This window comes from Macrobrachium nipponense, chromosome 32 (genome assembly GCF_015104395.2).
Source record: "Macrobrachium nipponense isolate FS-2020 chromosome 32, ASM1510439v2, whole genome shotgun sequence".
In the NCBI taxonomy this organism is placed as follows: Eukaryota; Metazoa; Arthropoda; class Malacostraca; order Decapoda; family Palaemonidae; genus Macrobrachium; species Macrobrachium nipponense.
In genome coordinates, this window is record NC_061094.1 from 28,174,421 (window position 1) to 28,197,871 (window position 23,451).

At 36.2% G+C, this 23,451-nt stretch overlaps 1 protein-coding gene across 1 annotated transcript in view; it reads right to left on the bottom strand.

Moving 5' to 3' along the window:
* LOC135207289 (activating signal cointegrator 1 complex subunit 3-like) overlaps positions 1–23,451 on the bottom strand; it is a 669,776-nt gene that overhangs the window by 570,711 nt on the left and 75,614 nt on the right. Inside the window, 2 exon segments of the mRNA XM_064238959.1 lie at positions 6,052–6,195; positions 21,598–21,738. Of these exon segments, the coding sequence (XP_064095029.1) occupies positions 6,052–6,195; positions 21,598–21,738 (285 nt within the window).

Genomic DNA, 23,451 nt, shown 5'->3' on the forward strand with positions numbered 1-23,451 from the left:
TGATGAAGATCCTGAACTTGACTTTAAGGGTTTTGAGCCTGATGATTTTTATCAAGGGTTTGAGCCTGATGATTTTTATCAAGTATTTCTTTGTACTGGAGAAACAAAAGCAAGATGAAGATGTGAAAAAAGGTTCAAAGATGACGCTGACCCCAAGTATCAACTTCTTTAACTTGGGGAAATTGTTGAATATTCGAGACGGCTCTTCTGACAGCAGCATCAGTGACTCAGAAGAAGAGGTGGTGGTTCATCCTAAAGCGTCTCAAGTCTGAAATTCAATTGACACTCGTAAAATTTGACATGAGCGAGAATCAGGAAATTCAGAGTTATTTTGAACACCTTAGAACATCAAGGAAATTAATAATTCGTGAAAAGTAAAATGGTAGGAAACAATTAACTTTGGATTCATTCTTCAAGCCCAAACCCGTGGATTATGAAAGTGATCCCAACTCTCCACCACCACAACAATCTTCCACCAGCATGCAGCCATTATCATCCCTCTCTAGTACCAGAACTGCTTTGGAAGAGTTTAGTGGCTTCCAGTAATAAATACTGTGAGAGCCCCACTACAGTGTTCCCCCCATATTCGCGGGGGATTGGTGAGGTGTCAGACCCCCTGCAAATAGTTGAGACCCCTATAAAAACTCTTTAAAACTAACTACAGGCAGTTCTTGGTTATCGGCGGACTAGGTTATCGGTGATATGATTTTATGGGGTTTCTCTAGTGCCATAAAAGCGGCGATTTATGGTGCCACAATGGACCTAGTTCCAGTTATCGGTGCCATAAGGTACCAATAACAGAGTTATGATGCCATAACATTGCCTAACAGAGGTGCCACAAGTGCCATTATGGCACCATAAATCACCGAGTTTCGGTTAATGGCGGTTTTCGCTCACCGGCAGCCCTGGGAACGGAACCCCCTCTGATAACCGAGGACTGCATGTATCTTGCTAGTTGAAACTCAAGAAAAACCAACTAAAAATGTTTATGCCTAGTTTTTTTAATATTTTTTATCACAAATAGTGCATTTTATGATGAAATTGATAGAAAAAAAACAAGAATTTGTGGATATTTCTCATAGAAAAATACTGCAAATAGGCATATTTTCTGTGAATAATACGGGTATACATATGTTCCAGAGAGATATCCATGAATATGCGAGTCCGCAAATCCGAAATCAGAGAATACGGGGGTTTCACTGTATACAATCACAGCATTATTAGACCTACATATCCTCATAGCAATATGTTAAAGGAAAATTAGGGAAAACTTTATTAAATGTAAAGTATGTACATATCTATATTGTACAGAATTTATATTTATTTATAATAATTTGGTTAAAACAAATATTTACGTACATTTATTTACAATAATTTTGTCAATAAAATTTACCATATTTGCTGTTGTATAAGGAACACCCTCACATAAACTGCACCCCTATTATACAAGGGTATTTTGTGGAAAAAACCAGACCAACTGCCAATGTATCATAAGCAATTTTTTATAAGTTTGTTAAGTTTAAAATAAACCACAGTACTACTGAAAACAAGCTGAATTATTAGTCTGTTATAACAAACTTAAAAAAAATTCATTATGAAGTTACAACATGTCATAAGTTTGCTAGCTTGTCAGCCATTTGCATTGAATGGATGCAGTAAATAAATAATAGCACCGCCCTGTTGGGGTAACACACATTTATTTATGATACATTTAATTAAGTTTTCTTTAAAGGTGAGCATAAATTTACAGATGAATTCACAATTTATTCAAGTAATGCAATTTACTGTAATAATTAGGCTCATTTTTCACTGTTTTGTCATTAGCAACAATTTTTGTACCTACCCAATATGCTCGTCATAGGTTAGGCTTAGCCTGGCCTACGACACTTCAATGCAAAGGACAATCGACTTTAACGGACCACTTTTCCCCCCATTAGTCCGTTAAAACGAGGTTTCACAGTACAACCAATCCCTGCTTTTTGGCAGGGGTTCTGTTCCAATGGCTGGATATGTGAAAATCGCTGATAGGCCAATAACAGGTTAATGGTGCCTATGTTAGGTGTGTACTGGTGCCAATACTCTATCAGTGGCGATAACTGGAAATCATCGCATTTCGGTGCAGATAACTGGAAATCATCGCATTTCGGTGCCAATAATAACCGGAAGTCGGCTCTAGACAAGCGCCATAAAACCAGATTGCCAATAACCGAGGCCACCATAACCGGGGACTGCATGTACTCGGATATTGTTACCAATTTTAATTCTTATATGTTGATATCATGTGAGCTGTATCTGTAATTTTACCAAATCATAAAATTTTAAAAAACATGAGAAATAACAAGTAGTGCTTGATAAATTAGCATATTATTTTTACAAGTGTCTTAGAAAAGAGGCCCCATACAGGATTGGAAATATTCACTTTCAACTTCCCATGGAAGGTACAGAAACTTTTCTAGAATTGTAATTCTTATAACATGTGCATTTGCATATCTTTCTCTTTACATTGATGTGTCTTCTTGTTCAAATTGACCATGCTTAACCCTCACAGTCAGGTTAAATAGTATATATTACTAAGCACACCCCTAGACTGCGCTAAATTTAAGGATGGCCAATTAAAAAAATACACCTATGGAAAGAGGAAGATATGCATAGCCACACGGTGTAAGAAAAAATCTCAATAAATTTTCTTTGCCTTCCAGGGGAATTGAAAGTGAATATTTCCAACACTGTGCGGGCCTCTTTCCCAAATGACAGTCATAAAAATATGCTAACTTCACCAAGTTATGAGTGATTTTCTAAAGTTTTTTATTTTTTTTTTATTTTGTACAATTATAATTACAGATCACACAATATCATAACAAATATTTACAAGTCATCCTTGGATGGAAAGTTGGGACATTATTCCCCTTTACCAGCTCAAGCAAGATTGAATTTCTCGGGAGGTCATTCACTGCTCTCCGGGCAGCGGTGGGAAGGAGGAATGTTTCCCGAGTGATGTTTAAATTAGGTTTCCCCTTTCCTATACGGAGGACTTCCAGAGGGTGCAGATGTCGGGCTCTGTTGTCTGGTCTATTATCTCGTTATTAGGGAAGATAATATTTCTTATTATTTGTTTGTTTATGGGCAGTCCTCACATGGTTAAATATGGCTCCTTGAGCCATGGCGCCAGGTAGAATTTTGGCTTGGAAAAGTGCATGGAGGTCATACTAATGTATTTGCTGAGGCATCCAGGACTGTGCATGTGTATCGGTAGACCACACTCGTCTTCTTCAAGGGACCCTGCAGGAGGCCAAAGGGTTGTTTCTCATCACTAGGCTACCTGTCCTCTTCGTTTTATATTACGAGCCCAATCTTTTGGTCAAGGTCGGTGGGGCTGATGTTTTCCTCAATGATGTTTTTGAAGAAAATGTCACCTCCCCGACCCAGACAAAAAGATTAACTTGTAATAAATTATAAAACAAAGAAGAAGAGCAACCTGGCGATGAGAAACAATCCTTCAGCCACCCTGCAGGATCCCTTGAAGAAGACGAGTTTGGTCAACCGATACACATGCCCAGTCAGAGGATGACTTGGCAAATACCTCAGTATGACCTACATGCATTTCTCCAAGTGGATCTCCTGCCATGCCCAAGGGGCCATATTTAACCAAGCCAGGACTGCCCATAACAAACGAATAGAAATAAATAATATTATCCCTAATATTGAGATAACCTAATCTAAACATCACTTAGGAAACATTTCTCCTTCCCACAACCGCCCGGAGAGCAGTGAACGACCCCTCTGACAATGCCAGATAATCAGGAGTCCCTAAAGGATGATAGGACTCCTGCTACAGACAGAACTCCTGACGTCCATCCCCAGGCACACTACTTTGCCACTCGTATGACAGAATCTCCGTGACCATTAATGCGAGATCCCCGACTTCACCCAAGACCGGCCCGGCCAATGAGAATTCAACTTTAGGTCTGAGCCACTGTAAATACCGTCATGCAGACTCTCTTACTACAGTCCTTTTACCAACTCGTCTAGAAGATGACCTGCACGGAGGTTGAAACGTCACGTGAACAGAACCATATAGCTTCAACTTCCAACAGATATTAACAGGAGCTGAGGTTGAAGCAGAAAATGGTAACCAAGATGGTTAAGCAATAGGTGCCTAAGATGGTGATGTAACTGGGACTACCAGTAATGACATCATGACATGCTGTTTGGAAGCACCAAAAGGCTGGGTGAGATATGGCAGAATCAAGACAATAAAAGGTTCTTGCATGACATTACTACAGATGACAAACTATCTGCTTCGTGATTCAACAACAAATCCCAAAAAGTTTAGACTCTTGTGACAACCCTGCTCAGAAGATAGCAGGAACTGTCAGCTCAACACAAGAAGCAGCAGCAAAGTATCAGTTAACTTCAAAAACAGGAATAACTGATGATATAGGGCCGATATATGATTGAAAAACTGAAGCACTGATTAGCAGTTCAGCCAGTCCTAAAGAAACTGGAATACTAAGCCTACAGAACCTACGTAACTACAAACACCAGTCACTATCGACAAATGATGATAATGCACGAGTTGGTTGATGTGAGCACTAAGCTCTACTGAATAAATCTATCAAATAGTCAATTAAAAGATGGCACATGGCTGAGAGAGGTGGTGAAGAGCAAAACCTGTCCTGATACATGCCTTGGTTCCCCAGCAGTGACAGACCAAGGTTCTGACATCATCTCTCTCAGTGGAAAACCAAAAAGGCTGATCACTATGGGGAGGGGGAAACTGCAATCTTTACTCATAATGCACTTAATCAAGGGGCCCAACTAATGAAAATACTAAGCTCATATCTTTAAGTTTACCAATCTGTTACTTCTGAACTACATAGGGAGCATTACAGGACAGTATGACCAAACCCTAACTGATTGTTTATGTATACTAATGACCATGTGCAGCTTCATCAGGCTACTCCTTACATTTTCACACTGAGAAGAAAAAAACGTAAAATTCACTCACTACCTTTACTGGTAACACCCTTGTGACCAACATGCCCAACTGAATACACATTCATGTACACAAAGCTTGTTTGTACAGAACCTAATACAGTGGTCCCCCCGTATTCGCGGGGGATGCGTACCAGACCCCCCCGCGAATAGTTAGAATCCGTGAATGTTTGGAACCCCTATAAAAACAATGCTAAAAACAGCCTATTTTGTTAGTTAAAACTTAAGAAAAACCACTAAAAATTTTCATACTTGGTTTTTTTATTAGTTTTATCACAAAAAGTGCATTTTATGATGGAATTGATAACAAAAACCAGGAATTTGTGGATATTTCTCATAGAAAAATACCGCGAATACACGAATTTTCCGCGAATAATGCAAGGAAACGTTCCCGAGAGAAATCCGCGAATGTGTGAGTCCGCGAATCCGGAGAACGTGAATACGGGGGGTCCACTGTATGTACTACTTTTATTTCTGCTGGCTGTAGATGACTTAATGCAAAAGAAAAAAAAAGGGCAATGCTATAAAGGAAAAAACAGAAAGAAATAGTAAGAGTTGTTACTGACGATTCATACCATATGCACAAGGATATGGGAGGAAGAATTCTAACGAGAACATAACATTCCAATTCCACCTGGTTGGAAACAGGTGATTCTAGGCAGTCCATCCAGGTGAGTCAAGCATTATCTTTTATTTAGTTTGAATGCCTTATTACACCTAACGGCACAAAGACATAAGCTAATTTTAACAGTAGGTAAATTCTTCCAAATAATTAAGTACAAGTATATCTATTTAAATTCTAAAAGAAATGCATCTATATTTAGTAACTCACTCTAAGGTAAATTAAGGTCAACATCTGATATATAAAACCTATACTACAAATCAAATTTGAGAGAGAGAGAGAGAGAGAGAGAGAGAGAGAGAGAGAGAGAGAGAGAGAGAGAGAGAGAGAGAGAGAGAGAGAGAGAGAGAGAGAGAGTGTTTGGTGACTGAGACTTTGGCTCACTACACAGCCTAATAAACTTATTTACATAAGTACTATATAAGAATACTTACCTCATTTTGCAGTTCATCATCAGCTTTTGAACTTAGCAAGAGGGTCATTGTACTATTACTAAGCTCTGAAACAATGCTTATGTCAGAATAATATTTAAGCATTTCTACCTCTATCCAAGACTTGTCATACAATTCTTGTGAAACCTGAAAATAAAAAGTTACATGTAAATTCATAATAAAAACCTGGTTTGGACGTAGGAAAAACCTATTTTTGGTAGTCGCTGTTCAATCTTCAAGGATTACCCTTCCATGGTCTATCCAAAGCTCCATGGTGACCAGACTAATGTCAAAGAATTCTCTTTTAGTTGGTCTTGTGGCAAGAATTGTGTTGTAATGATAAACATTTTAACACCTGATAAAGTAAAAATGGACTCATGATAAGAGGACACTTTCTCTTATCCTCAGCGAATGCTGAACCCAGTTTACCTATGTCAAAACCCGAAAGAAGAAGACGAAGTGGCTATGCGCATTTGCATCATCATGTTGTTTACATACGACCAAAAACTGACCAAGGAGACATTCCTTTATGTTGGTAATTGCAGGATGATCTCTTTACCCAAATTCCATGTCTTTTCATCAGAGAAGTAGGATGGTTTTGAAGATTTAACAGCAACTACTAAAAATATGTTTTTCATACATCAAAACCTGTTTTTCAATAATGCAGTTGCTGTCTCGTCCTCAAGGAGCTTTATAAAGAAATTTTAATTCCAATCACCCAAAAACATTTTTGGTCTAAGGTCAAGCCACAAGTTTCAAGGGCCCATTCTTTATTCCAAATACCTTTTGGTTTAGTAGTAAACAACAAGAAACAAAGCACGAACTTATGTTTTTTAGGGTGAAGTTCTGTGGTGACTTAAGCTTAAGCATATTGCAGAACCATAAATTTTCGGAAATCATCGGCTGGAATTCTAGCACGAATTTCTGTATTTGGGTTACATTTACAATGACATTTTGAGACGCCTCACAAACACTCCTCAATACCTCTCCGCCACACAGATGTTCACTGAAAACCATCTGGACAATTTAAAAATCATTGCAAGTCCAGTCTGATCACCCAACTGTGATTACTATTAATAGGGCTTAGTTTTTCCAGACCTCCGAGTCTTAAGTAGACTCTTCTTGGGCTGGTTCTCAGGGATTAATCCTAAGAAGGAAAAGAAGGAGAAAAATTAAATAATACAAAAATAAATAAATAAAAAATAAATGAAAATTAAAATAAAATGATAAAAAAAAAAAATTTAAAAATAAAAAGTAAAAAAAAACAACAACAAAAAATAACTATTAAAAAAAATTTATACTTTATTTAAGAAACCTGTCTTACTTAAAAAATTTATGAGGTTGTTAACCCTTAAACGCAGATTGGACGTATTATACGTCAAATAAAATTGTCTGTTGGGTGCTAAGTGGACGTAAGGTACGTCGACTACAAAAAGTTTTTTAAATATTCGCGGAAAAATAGTTATAGGCCTAGTTTGCAAAAAATTTTAAATCACGCGCCTTGAGGGATGCTGGGAGTTTACAGATCACGCTGTTGTTTTGTTTACAAGCGTTACCCAGGCGGGCATGAGCGAATTGCTTTCTTCTCGCACTAGAAAGCATCAGCGACACATCTCAAAAATTCTTTCATCACTTTGTCGTAATTTTTGCACCATTTTATATTAGCCGTTACATAGTTTTATATATAAAAATGTGTGCAATTTTATGTAGAATACAACAAAATACAACCCATGGTTGTAGCTTTTATCAGTTTTAAAATATTTTCATATAAATCAGGGTAAGTGCCAAAATTTCAACCTTTAGTCAACTTTAACTCGACAGAAATGGTCGAAAAATGCAATTGTACACTAAAAATCTTATATTCTAGCAATATTCAATAATTTACCTTCATTTGGCAACAAACTGGAAGTCTCTAGCACAATATTTTGATTTATGATGAATCTAAAAAAAAACTTTCCTTACGTCCGCGAGGTAACTCTGCCGAAAAAATCAGAAATTCTTTTGTCAGTTTGTCGTAATGTTTGCACAGTTTTGTATTAGCCATTGCATAAAGTTTTATATATATGAAAAGGTGCATAATTTCATGTAGAATAAAAAAAAAAAAACCCATGGTTATAGCTTTTATCAGTTTTGAAATATTTTCATATAAATCAAGATAAGTGCCAAAATTTCAACCTTCGGTCAACTTTGACTTGACTGAAATGGTAAAAAAATGCAATTGTAAGCTAAACTCTTACATTCTAGTAATATTCAATCATTTACCTTCATTTTGCAACAAATTGGAAAACTCTAGCACAATATTTCGTTTTATGGTGAATTTTTGAAAAACTTTTTCCTTACGTCCGCGCGCGGTAACTTTGCCAAAAATCTCAGAAATTCTTTCGTCAGTTTGCCGTAATGTTTGCACCGTTTTATAGTAGCCATTACATAAATTTCTATATATTAAAATGTGCGCAATTTCATGTAGAATACTACAATAAATAACTCATGGTTGTAGCTTTTATCAGTTCTGAAATATTTTCATATAAATCACAATAAATAGAAAAAATTCGACCTTTGGTCAACTTTAACTCGACCGAAATGGTAGAAAACTGCTTTCGGTAGAAAACTGCAATTGTAAGCTAAAACACTTACATTCTAGTAATATTCAATCAATCACCTTCCTTTTGCAACAAACAAAGTCTCTAGCACAATATTTCAATTTATAGTGAATTTTTGAAAAATACTTTTTTTACATCCGCGTTACGAATTCATTAATCATTTTGTGATAATATTTTCTCTGTGTTGCTTTGATCGTCTTACAATTTGTTATATACCAAAATCATCGCAATTTAGTGTACAACAACAAAAAATTAACTCGTTAGCTTTTAACCGTTTTGCTCGCAGCACGATTTATGACGAATTTAAAAAAAAGAAACTTTTTCCTTGTGTCCGCGCGCAGTAACTCAGCCGAAAATCTCAGAAATTCTTTTGTTACTTTGTCGTAATTTTTGCACCATTTTATATTAGCCGTTACATAAAGTTTTATATATTAGCCGTTACATAAAGTTTTATATGTGAAAATGTGCGCAATTTCATGTAAAATACAACAAAAAAACAACCCTTGGTTGTAGCTTTTATCAGTTTTGAAATATTTTCATATAAATCACGATAATTGCCAAAATTTCAACCTTCGGTCAACTTTGACTTGACTGAAATGATAAAAAAATGCAATTGTAAGCTAAACTCTTACATTCTAGTAATATTCAAGCATTTAACTTCATTTTGCAACAAATTGGAAGTCTCTACCGCAATATTTCAATTTATGGTGAATTTTTGAAGAAAACCTTTTCCTTACCTCCGCACGCAGTAACTCGGCTGAAAATCTCAGAAATTCTTTCGTCACTTTGTCGTAATGTTTGCACCGTTTTATATTAGCCATTACATAAAGTTTTATAAATGAAAATGTGTGCAATTTCATGTACTAGAATAAAACAAAAAATAACTCATGGTTGTAGCTTTTATCAGTTTTGATATATTTTTATATAAATAACGATGTGCCAAAATTTCAACCTTCAGTCACATTTGTCTCGACAGAAATGGTCGAAAAACCCAATTGTAAGCTAAAACTCTTACATTCTAGTAACATTCAATCATTTACCTTCATTTTGCAACAAACGGGAAGTCTTAAGCACAATATTTTTATTTATGGTGGATTTTTGAAAAAAAACTTTTTCCTTACGTCCACGCGCGGTAACTCGGCTGAAAATCTCAACATTTCTTTAGTCACCTAGTTGTAATTTTTGCACTGTTTTCTATTAGGTGTTACATAAAGTATTATACATGAAAATGTGCAAAATTTCATGTAGAATACAACAAAAAATAACTCATGGTTGTAGCTTTTATCAGTTTTGAAATATTTTCATATAAATAACAATAAGTACCAAAATTTCATCCTACTGTCAACTTTGACTCAACTGAAATGGTTGAAAAATGCAATTGTAAGCTAAAACTCTTACATTTTAATAATATTCAATCATTTACTTTTATTTTGCAACAAATTGGAAGTCTCTAGCACAATATTTCAATTTATGGTGAATTTTTGAAAAAAAAAACATTTTCCTTACGTCCGTGCGGTAACTTGGCCAAAAATCTCAGAAATTCTTTTGTCACTTTGTCGTAAATTTTGCACCTTTTATATTAGCCATTACATAAAGTGTTATACATGAAAATGTGCACAATTTTATGTAGAATACAACAAAAATAACTCATGGTTTTAGCTTTTATCAGTTTTGAAATATTTTCATATGAATCACGATAAATAGAAAAAATTCGACCTTTGGTCAACTTTAACTCAACCGAAATGGTGGAAAACTGCAATTGTAAGCTAAAACACTTACAGTCTAGTTATATTCAATAATTTACCTTCATTTTGCAACAAACGGGAAGTCTCTAGTACAATACAGGCGGTCCCCGGGTCACGACGGTTCCGGCTTCCGACGTTCCGAGGTTACGACGCTTTTTCTTAAATATTCAATGGAAAAGTCCGTCCTGGGTTACGACGCTTGTTCCGAGGTTACGACGCTGACGCTTCCGACGCTCCGAGTTAACGACACTTTTAAAAAACGCATACTATGATAAAAATCCTTTATAGTTTAGCACAGTATATTAATAAAAATAAGTTTCTGGTTAGATTACAACAAAAATTTTGAGGTTATGATGATTTTCGACACTTTTTATGTCGTATTTTTCGATGTTTTTTAGTGACGCCTCATATGCGGAACTAGTTTCCGAGCGAATGAATACATACTGGCTTGCGGTGTGCAAAGTTTACATATAACAGTCCAAAAGCACAAATAATGAAAAAATCATTGCTTGTTTCCAGTAATAACAAAATGAAGTTTCTGGTTAGATTACAACGCAAATTCCAAGTATCCAAAGAGAGACGTTATCCAGTAATTTGATCAGAGAGAGAGAGAGAGAGAGAGAGAGAGAGAGAGAGAGAGAGAGAGAGAGAGAGAGAGAGAGAGAGAGAGAGAGCGTCTTCCGACGCTCCGAGTTAAGGACAGAGAAGTGTTCGTTTCGTTTTAAACGGCCTCTGACTCATGCCAGTAAATGTTTTTGTTGAATCTAATAATATAAGCCTATTTAAAGATACGTTTACTTTAATTAGTCTATATGATACGTAAATAGTAATCAACTGTTCTTGTAGCCCTCAAGATTTGGCAAAATCGAAGTATCCAAAGAGAGACATTATCCAGTACACTGGAACCTTGACATACGAATTTAATTTGTTTTGTTACCATTGTCGTATATCAAAACAGTAGTATCTCAAAGCATTTTTTCCCATTTAAAATAATGTAATATGTATTAATCCGTTCTAGCGCTATGAAACCACACCTAAACACAGCTACATTACATATAATATACACAATTTATACACAAATAAACGAGTAATAACACACACAATAAAAAAGAGAAAGGAATTTTACTTATCACAACGAAAGATGACGTGAGGCCAGCAGGGGGAGGAGGTAGGGAAGGGTGGCAGGGAACGATTTGCTCTCTTTTTATTTACGTATGTACATTAATAACTACGTAATAAACACAAATGAAATAACATTGCTAAACTAATTTTTATTTATATTTTTTAATCAGTTCGTAGTTTAGAAATAATGGTGATGCCTTTGGAAGGTTTTTATAGCTTCCTTCTGCTTGATGATCGTGGATATTGTAGAAGGATTTCGACCATACTCGTTTGCCAAATCGACGATACGAACGCCACTTTCCTGCTTTGCTATAATTTCATGTTTTGCTTCCATCAAAATAATTTTCTTGGGTTTTTTCTTATCACCTGCTTTGTCTTTAGCTTTGGGATCCATGGTTAATAATAAAATAGACAAAATAACACGAAAAATAGGCACAAATACAACAAACTAAACAACGACGTGTTAACGATGCAGCACCAACAAACAGACTGAATGCCATTTATCGGTCGCCTATACAACTATCACATCGTAAAATCGTATCTCAAATATTTCGTTGTATATCAAAGCATATATTTTTGCAAATTTTCGTGTATCTCAAAAACATTCGTATATTAGGGCAATCGTACGTCAAGGTTCCAGTGTAATTTGATCAGAGAGAGAGAGAGAGAGAGAGAGAGAGAGAGAGAGAGAGAGAGAGAGGAGAGAGAAGAGAGAGGAGAGAGAGAGAGAGAGAGAGGAGAGAGGTCTTGGCAACAATGGTCTTGGGGATTGACGTAACGTTTATTTTCTGAACAGATAGGACAGAGAAGTGTTCGTTTCATTAAACAGCCTCTGACTTATGCCAGGAAATGTTTTGTTGATACTAATATATAAGCCTAGATACGGTAAAAGAATATATTTATTTTTTTCAGTTTACTTTAATTAGTCTACATGATACGTAAATAGTAATCAACTGTTCTTGTAGCCCTCAAGATTTGGCAAAATCACTCCAGGTTGTACAAAAAACTTCAAGAATGTAGTGTCACCAGAGGATTACAATAGTTTTTACCTTCAAGAATCAGCATTTTTTTATGAAAATAACTCCAGGTTGTACATAAAACTACAGGATACATGTAGTGTAACCAAAGGATTACAAGTAAGGTTTTACAACTTTTTATTAGTTTAAGACATATTTCCAAACTTCGTTCCGGCTTACGACGATTTTCAGGTTACGACGCGTCTCAAGAACGGAACCCCCCGTCGTAACCGGGGGACTGCCTGTATTTTGATTTATGGTAAATTTAAAAAAAAAACTTTTTACGTCCGCGAGTTACGAATTCATGCATCATTTTGTGATAATATTTTCTCTGTGTTGCTTTGATAGTTTTACAATTTGTTATATACCAAAATCATCGCAATTTAATGTACAATACAAAAAAAATTAACTCATTAGCTTTAACCGTTTTGCTCACAGCGCAATCTGTATACACTTATATATGAAATTTATTTTTCAGCTGTCATACATTCCAATTTTTATATATGATAATAATATTTTTTTCATTTCTGATGGTTGCATATAAACTTCAGGCAATGACAAAAAAGGAGCCAAAAATGATTTCTTAATCTTAAAAACTAAGCGTGCTGTGATTTAAAAAAAAAAAAATTTCCGCTTCGGCGCTAACTTTCGAACACCGCTGGCACACGAAAGACACTTTGGTATATAGAGGCTTGGCATTTAAGGGTTAATTGAAAAATCTTTGCTTTCAGCAAGAATACTTTTCATTTCCGAACTTAGCAGACAAATCGATCTTTGTTGGGTTCAATTTGGAGATTCAACAAGTAAATGCTGCACTGTCATACTGTCATGGGTGCACTTTATTGGGTCAACATGTGGTGTTGACATCAAGTGACCATGTGAAAATCTTGTGTGACTGTGAAACAGCAGCAATTCACTCATACAAAGCATTCTAAGTAGTGAGGCATGAAGAAGATCTAAATTGTGGGGGAGATGGGAAAATGAAGTGTTTGTTCCCTAAATGACTTTGGGAAAATGAAGTGTTTGTTCCCTAAATGACTTTATCTCTGATTTTGCAAAATGCTATCAGCATAATCTGTCATTCCGTATTATGTATTGCTACAATTATTGTTATTACTGGTATTTTCCTTTTTTCATTATTACTGTGATTATACTCAATATAGTTTTGTTACATTCAATTTTTTAACTAGTCTCAATTTTATTATGGTTATCATCATTATTTTGATTACCATCTTTTATGTTACCTCAGCAAGTGTGGATGTCGCCGATTAATCTTTTTTTGATGATAAAAACTATTATTATTATTATTATTATAAAACATGCTGGGTATGGCTGCAGTATTTTCAAACCTTCCCCAGTGATAGTTAGCATACCCACCTGTTAGGAAGATATGTGGTTTGCCACTGTGGTGCCTATGGGTTAGGACTACCCATGCTACTTACTGATACACAGTGTAGTCGAATTTGTTCAAGCTCGTGGCAATAGTGTTGCTAGAATATAGGAATACATGGATTTTCCGGGATGTTTGCCATGACCTCTACGTAGACCTTAAGCGCTTGAACTGGGCATAATGTCTTGTCTGCTACATCTAGTTTACTTAGATTTCCTTCTCAAAAGAATCTCATTCTTGGTCCGGAATGACAAGCCAGAGGATAATAATGACTGATGGTCAGCCGTTTGCATGATGCATTGTCTCCGTCTAAGAGAGCCCAGTTTGCTAAGTCACAACACAAGTTAGATACATCAATAGACACATTCTAACATCAACCATATGCTTCCTATACATTGAACATCCACCATATTTCAACAATGCAGATAATAACTATAACAATAAAAATTAAATAACTTTTATACTAAACTGACATACTTTATTCATATATTACAAAGACCTGCTCTCGAAAGGTTCCAACTGCTTGGTCCCTGAACAAAGTCTAAGAACCTTGTTCAGGGACCAAGCAATTGGAAACTTTCGAGAGCGGGTCTTTGTAATATATGAATAAAGTGTGTCAGTTTAGTCAAAGTTATTTAATCTAAGTTGTGTTGTGACTTGTGACATCATAGGATGACATCATAGAAGACAAGATGGTGGCGGCATCAGGTGGAATGTAAACAATAACAGAGTGGAGAAGGAGACAAGTGTGAGGGTTGTTTGGTTGGTAGGAGAGAGCTGATAGGAGTTTTTGGGTTGTAAGTCTTGTTGTGGTGTTGTTCAAAGGTGTGAACTGGGGTATACTGGGACCAGAAAATGTGAACAAGTGGGAAGAGTGCACAACTGTGTTCAAAAGGAAAGATTAGGCTAGGAAAATATTCAAACTGGTAGCACAGCGTGGTTGATTAAAGATGGTCGGATCAGACAGTGAACAAAGGGAGATTAGATGGAAATGGGAATGTCCGAGATTTAGTGGAATACAAGAAGATTACAAAGGATGGAGAGGTCAAGTCGAAGATTGGCTATTGTTGTTTGGAGAAGATGCAAAATACCTGGCGATAGAGATAAGAATGAGCTTAAAAGGGAAAGATCAAGAAGTAGCAGGAGGAATAGATAGAAATGAACTTAGGGTACCGTGGGTCCAAAGATAGTTCTATCCAAACTAGATGAAGCCTATCTAAAACTGGGAAGAGAATAGAGTGAAATGATGAGGTACTTTTTAATTAAGTATGAAAAGGCAGCATCAGAGTGTGACAGAGCAATGGGGAAAAGCACGCTTGAAGGAGAAGTGAAGGGTTTTCATGTATTGGAACAAGCAAATCTCATGGATTATAAAAAAAACAAATGGTATTAGCAGCTTGTGATCTAGGAAAGATAGCATACAAAACAGTGTCGCAAATAATGAAAAGACTATTTGAGGGAATGGGGAATAGAGAGGAACAGGAATGGTGGGGGTCAGAAGGCAATGCGAGTTCTGGGAGAGAAAGGGAAAACCAGAGATATTGAGGAAGATGGAACAGAGGTAGGAGTGGAAGAAATCCTATAAACAAAAAAAGGATAGTAACATTATGTGCAATATGCAGTTTGGAATGGCATTGGCTAGGGATTGTCCTCAGAATTTTCATAATAGGAAGAAAACAAAAACAAAACAAGAAGAAAATAAACAGAAAACAGAAACTGGACCAGAAGACGTAGTTTATGTACAAGAAGTTAATAAAGTAAGGGGAAAAGTTGTGGGAAGTGGTTGATGCAATTTGAGACACAGGATGTAAATAGTCAGTTTGCAGGGAATTGTGACTAGCATGCATTGTTATGGGTTTGAGTCAGGAAGAGCTGATGAGAATGAAGGATACTAGGACAGAGTCTAATAGAGTGTTCAATTTTGGTGAGACATCTTATAAGTCAAAAGGAGTAATGGAAATACCAGTGGTATTAAAAAATGAGAAGTTTTATTTGAAGACAGAAATTCTACAGGGTGATACACCATAGCTAATAGGTAACCAAGCCATGAGCAAAATGGGTATGACCATAAATTTGAAAGAAAATTATGTCATAATAGAGTCATAATAGAAGTATTAGGGGAATGAAGATAAAGTGAAGAGAAGACAAACAGGGTCATTTAAGAATACCAATTAGGAGGAGGAAGGTAGAAGAATTATTACTGGAGGATTGGAAGGGGAAAGTCTGAGGGAAATTAAGAGCAAAATGAAGAAATTACATTCACAGTTTGGTCACGTAAGTGGAGATAAAATATGGAAGCTAAAAGGGGAAGCACAATGGAGTGATGGGTTAATAGAGAAAGAAAAGGAGGAAATAAAAATTTACTAATGCACCTGATTGGAAATTGTGAGGTATGTAAAAGATACAAAAGAAATCCAGCTAAACCAGTAGCAGGATTTTCTTGGAGTAAATCGTTTAATGAAGTTGTAGCAATGGATGTGGGAGAGATAGAAGAGAGAAAGTTCTTGGTAATGGTAGATATGTCCACAAGGTTTTGCCAGGCTTTTTGGAAAAAAGATAAGAAACCAGAAACTATAATAAAGACACTTTTTGATGGTTGGTTTGCTATATTTGGAGCACCTTCCAAAATACTGTCAAAAGAATGGGGGAGAATTTCAAAATGAAAAAGTAAGGAGGATGACAGAAAGATGGAATATTAAAGTATTAGCAACAGCATCAGTATCTCCATGGAGCAATGGATTATGTGAAAAGACCATAGGCATGATGAAGGGAGGTGTAAGAAAGATGATGGAGGATGAGGAAGTAGATTGGTCCATAGCACTGAAAAGGGTAATGAGTGCTAGGAAATGCTTAATGAATAATGGAGGTTTCTCTCCTAACCTATTAGTATTTGGAAAAAACCCTTCCCTGCCTAATCTAATGAGAAAAGAGAGTTCAAGTCCAGCGAGCAGTGAGAAAGGAATGGAACAAATTATGGTAGAGAGACACTGAATACAATGCACAAGGCCAGAAAAGTGTTTATAAAAAATGAGTCACGTAATAAAATAAGAATTGCGTTAAACAAAAACGTCTGAGAACATGAATTTGAAGAAGCAGTGGTGCGAGATGAAAATGTATGGAGAGGTCCTGCTCAGGTAGTGGGAGTATCAGGGAAAATAGTAGTAGTTAAACATGGGGATTCTTAAGAGAAGTAGCTAGAATACACATTACTAGGATTCAAAGACTATCTCCAAAAATAGAAAAGATATATTCTTGAATAGATAAATCACGTATTGTGAGAGATCTGATGGCCCAAATGAAGGGAGTGAAGATAGGCAGGAAGGAGAGGAGATAATAGTGGGCTGGAGAAGGAATGCAGACAGAAGAGGATATAGAAAGAGATGTGGTAGAGGAAACAATGGAAGATGACGGGGAAAGTGAGTTAATAGAAGGTGAGTTAATAGTATTGATACCAAAATTCAAAAAGGGAAATAGAGTTAGGGCTGTAAACAATGACACAGGACATGTAGAAGAATGGATTATATTAAGCATTGCAGGAAAAAGACCAAGCAAATCATGGGGTGATTCTTACAATGTACAAGACTCGCAGTCAGGTGACAAAGGATTGGTTAACTTGAGGGATTATAGTCACGTAGAAAAAATTGAAGATGAAGAGGAAGTGTTGCTGGGATTTGAAAATAGAAGCATAATGGAAGCTAAAGAAAAAGAACTACAAAGTTGGAGAGAAAACAAAGTAGTATATGAGGAGGTAAATGATGCTGGACAAAAAGCTATACTGTATCTACAAGATGGATAGTAACTGAAAAGGTAAAAGCGGGGGAAAGGATATGTAAAGCAAGATTGGTAGCTAGAGGTTTTGAAAAGATGGCGGAATGGGAAAAAGACGCTCCCACATGCAATGATGAAATTTTAAAATTTTGTTTGACCAGAATAAAATCGAAAGATTAGAATTGTTATACACTAGATGTCAAAACTACAAATTTACAAGGTGATGAGATACAAAGAGAAGTACAGTACTATGTTTAGCCACTTTAGGGAAGTACTGGTTGGAGTGGATTATGAAAGTGACGAAAAACTGTTTATGGGCTCAAGGATGCAGCAAAAAGCATGGTCTATTCTCTTTTGGTTAAAAGGGGAATTTAGGAAACAAAAAACCAAAATTTCCCCTTACCAAACCCAAAAAGGCTCACTAAAAAGGAAAGGCTTCAGTAACCCCAAAAATTTTTTCCTCAAAGATAGGTAGGTGGTCAGAAGGGACAATGCCTCACAAAGGGACGGCCCCAAAAACAAGAAAATCTTTTTCAAAAGACCCTCTTATAGAAAAAAGAAAAACAACACCTGGAATGCCAATCAAGGGCAGAGGCAGAGGAAAAGGCTGATACCAATAAGAATGGTATTGTTGGGGGTTGACATCGATGACACCACAGGTAATAGAAGTCTTCCACTTGGGGACCCCCTTTGGGACAGCATTTATTTTAAACAGGCTTGGGTGGAAACAATCTCACCCTTCCCCCTCCTGTAAAGGGGATCTTTAAAAAATCAGACCCCTCTCTCAAAGGTTACGTGCAGAAAGGCCCTCTTAATAAGAGCCACAGAAAACATGCTTATATTTGCCACCAAGCACGTTTCTTAACCCTTAAACGCCGAAGCGGTATTTTAAAAATCGTCTCCCGTATGCCAGCGTTCATTTTTGGCTCCCTTTTTTGGCCATTGCCTGATGTTTAGTATGCAACCATCAGAAATAAAAAAATATTATCATATATAAATATTGGGATATATGACAGCGTGAAAAAAAAAAATCATAAATAATTGTATACAAATCGCGCTGTGAGCAAAACGGTTAAAGCTAACAAGTTAATTTTTTTCATTGTATTGTACACTAATTGCGATCATTTTGATATATAACACATTGTAGAACTATCAAGGCAACACAGAGAAAATATTATCACAAAATGATGCATGAATTTGTAACGCGCGGACGTAAAAAGAAAAGCGGTTTTCAAAAATTCACCATAAATCGAAATATTGTGTTAGAGACTTCCCGTTTGTTTCAAAATGAAGGGGTTAAGAGTTCTCGCCAGGAACATTGAGGTCTCAATGTTTCTGGCGAGAACTCTTAACCCCCTCTTACTAATAATAGGGGGCCTCCCAGTGCTGGTCCTAGCCTTGGGTACTTTTTTCCCTCTCGATTCACAAAAAGTTTTCAGAATGTTTTGGACAGTCTGTTGTTTCACGCCAATTATTTGGCTAATTACACCAGTTTTAAGGCCTTCCTCGTAAAGTTGTATAACTCTCACACGATATTTCAATGGAAGTATACGGTTTAGACATTGTTAATACAACCACACAAAATAATGTTAGCAACGGCTATGGCAGAGCACGAGAAAAAAATTCAACATCCTACTGTCACAACATCCAACAGGTTACTGAAGAGCTCTTACACAGAGTTACACTTTCTGAGTGAGTTAGTAGCTCTAGTTAAGTTCCCAATATGTCAATTTCACTCAGCCGAATTTTTTTTCGTTTCAATGGCTGATTTTCAATGGCATTGGATTAAGATTCGTGCACTGGGGATCATACCGCCAAACAGAATACTTTGTGGCTTAGAGATTGTGGAATTGAATATATCCACGACTAGCCAGGGAATTCCCCAGCCATTTCAATCACTAAGCAATCATAAAAAGAAAGTTACTGAATGTGGACACGTCTTGCAGCGCAAAGTTTGAAACTCGCTTGGGACAATCTGTACGAGTCCCTCCTGCAGCGGTTTTCAGATTCAATGCCCAGGACACTCCCAGAAAGTCCTTAAACGTTGTGGCATGCCTATCAAGTAATAGGGCAGGAGTTGGTGATTATTCATTCCAAATTTTATGATGGTTGCTTTAAAAATTGATTTTTCCTGATTATTTTTTGTTTGTTGAACTTTTTTTTCTTCTTCCATCTTCCCTACCACGCAAAGTATTATGAATGGTACTGTATATCTATATAGATTTGTAGTTTATATATAATGTAATATATATATATATATGATATATATATATATATATATATATATATATATATATATATATATATTATATATACATATATATTTATATATATATATATATAGATATATATATATATATATATATATATATATATATATATATCATATATATAAAAACCATTTAAGAACCACATCTAAATTCCAAGCAACTGTTTCTGAGCCTTTGGACCATATGAGGTCCGAGATGTCCTGGTTGGTAGAAAAGACTAAACCCTTATGAAGGAATACAGAACTAAACATTACTCTGTATCCTCTAATAGTTGATGATGAAAGGCCTCTAGACTTCATAAGATGTCTGCTGTATTACTCAAAAAAGTCAAAAAATGAGATATCATGTCTTCTACACCAATCCCTAATGATTGTCCACTTAGCCTGATAGACTGTCGGACGAAGATTTTCTGTATTTAGCAATAGCTTCCAACACTGCTCCTGAAAACCCTTTTTGTTGGAGGAGTTTCCTGACAGTCTGTAATCTGTTAGGGCCATAATGGACAATCCTTGGTGGAATCAGTTGAAGTGGGGTTGTTTGAGTAAATTTACTCTTTGAGGCAGTAGCCTCAGAAAGTCCTTCAGTAGCAACAGTAGATCTGGTGCATATGCACATAGCCACTTCTTCTTGCAGGTTTTGATGTAGGTAAACCGAGTTCAGCATTTACTGAGGATAAGAGAAAGTGGCCCACTTATCCTGAGTCCATTTATACTCTATTAGGTGTTATAATGTTTATCATTACAACACAATACTAGGCCACACAACCAGCTAAAAAGAGAATTCTTTGACATTAGTCTGGTCACCATGGAGGTCTGGATAGACCATGAAAAGGGCAATCTGAGGACGAGACAGCGACTACGATATCAAAAATAGTAATATTTCTCCCCTATGGAGCCAAACTGTTGAATCTAATAAGTAACCTGTCCATTTTCATATTTTGTAAGTAACAATTTGAATCTACTCCAAATAGTGGAATTTCAAAGTGAATTATGTACTGGAAAAATGATTAGCAAAGTGGTAACCACTGACAGAATCAGACCTGCCATACTAGGGTTCTCCACCTATCAAATGCTAGAAAGTTATTATTATACCACAGATGAGGTTATACTGAATTAGGAGGAATTCACTCTACATACATCTCTTTATATCAGTACGTACTATTCATAATGTGTTTGAACTCTTAAGGAACAAGTTTAAATTGAGTTTTTATAACACAATACACATTTTTTCAGTGCATTCTATCCCACTGCTCACTCACTAACAACCATTTGTGCCTCTATATATGAATCCTGTTACAGTTGGCTGGGTAATCCACATATCCAGGATCCACTGATTCCTGAATAGCAAACTGATCCAATCTTTGCATCTGATATCCTATACACAGCTTACAATTTCTTTCAGAGAAACATTACTTTTTTATTCAATTACTAACTTTGCAATCATATTTTCGTGTATTTAGTGCAATAATGTCAATCATCTAGAGATAATGTTCAGTAAGGTTTTATTTTATACATCAGTTCAGAGACAGTTTATTTGCTAGTCTTGGACAGTTGGATAATTTCACTAAGTGCATAAATTAAATCAGTTCCTAGCTATTGTCTAAAACTTAATACTACTTTTGAACATGAAAAAAAATACCTTCTCTTTAACTATGTTTTCCACAGGTTCAGGTTTAAAATCATCATATCGCAGAGTGGCTTGTGATACAGGTTTTATTCTTCTTAGGTCTAACAACTTGTGCTTCGATAACTCATCGCCTGCTAAAATCAGAGGGCCCACCTGCAAAGGAAAATATATACTAATCTAAAAGGGTATATAAAAGTTGTACTTTGGTCGTGAACTAGTTTTTTCAAGCTTTTATAAAAACAACCATTCAAAAAACTCATTTATATTGATTAAACATAAATTTCTTCATACAATGTGCCAGGTAAAATGACAAGCACCAAATACCTACAACATTTAATCGATTCAACTTTCTTCCTAAAAAACCTCAGTTCATGTGTCACCACTGGCTGTTACACCCGAGACTCTAGAAGACTTTTATCAAGTACAAAATCATTTGCATTAGTTGAAAAATACATAATTAATCATCCACTAAACTGACACATGCAGCTTCTCCCTATTACAGTAGTGCCTCAGGTTACGAAATTAATCCATTCTGAAGCAGCCTTCGTAAACTGATTTTTTCGTATCTAGAACTACGTTTTATATTAAGCTAAATTGACCAATCAACAATGAAATACAACAATTTGGACCATTCAATACCTAACATAACCATGACTGTACCTGTAAATAAAGTTTATTAGTATACAGGGTACAAGAAATACTGAACGTACATGTACGTACGTATGTAGTAAAATGTGGAACCTTACCTTTCGAGTGAGGCGATGTTCGAAAGTGACGACAGAGGAGAAGGACAAATGGCAGAAAACATGAACACTTAACTTTACGAAACATTAAAAAATGGCAGAAAACATTAACACTAAACTTTACGAAAAACATTAACAAATGGCAGAAAACATTAACACTTCTTGATTATCTCCATCTTCGTCTCCATAGAAAGCATCCTCTTCTTTCTGCGAACTTCAGCAACATTCTTGGGACCCATGGCTAATAACGTAAGTAATTAAGTTCACACACAACACGATAAAGTAACTTACAGTACAACGTAAGCGAAATCACTAACACGAATTTATGTTAACAAACGAAATATATGTGAACGAACGAATTTCAGGTGTTTACGATAATGCTACCACAAAAAATGGTCAAGGAACGGCTTTACATAGGAGGCATGATGGGACAGATGCTGACTAATAGGAGAGCAGGATCTTACAGCGGTGATTAGCATCAGGAACCAATGGGAGAGCGGGAAGATGGTGGCGAGTCTACTGAGTTGGTAGTGCGTGAATTTTAAAATTGTTCTCGGCAGCCCGGGGGAATCTCGGACTTCACCCTTTCGCAACCTGAATTACTTTCGTACACAGAAGCAAAAAAATTTTCGTCTTTGCTTTCGTAACCTGGATTTTTCATACGTAGGGACTTTCGGATGTAGAGGTTCCACTGTACTTGAAAGTAGGGATCAGCAGGCAATCAGTTAGTTACACATTGCACCACTTTTATATAAAACGTAGCCATTCTCTTAACCCTTCATGGATGGATACCCTCATATGAGTATCAATAACAGGTTTTTGTGTGGTGGCAGATTACCTCGGGTGAGTATCAATATCATATGCCATCGATTTTTGGAGAAATAGGGCAGAAAAGAGATTCCCATCATTTTAACAGCCCATATTTTTACTAGTGGCAACTTTTAGACTGGCTTAGCTCGCCAATTCTAGGCGTCTCATGGTTCAAAATGACAATTTGTCGAAAATTGCATTTTTGTTTCCTAACTATACAAACCTGAGGTCCTTAACAATAGGAAGTAGCTAGCGGCAGCTGAACGGTCGTAAGCTTCGAACAAGGGGAGAACGGTAGTTAACTGCTTGTCCG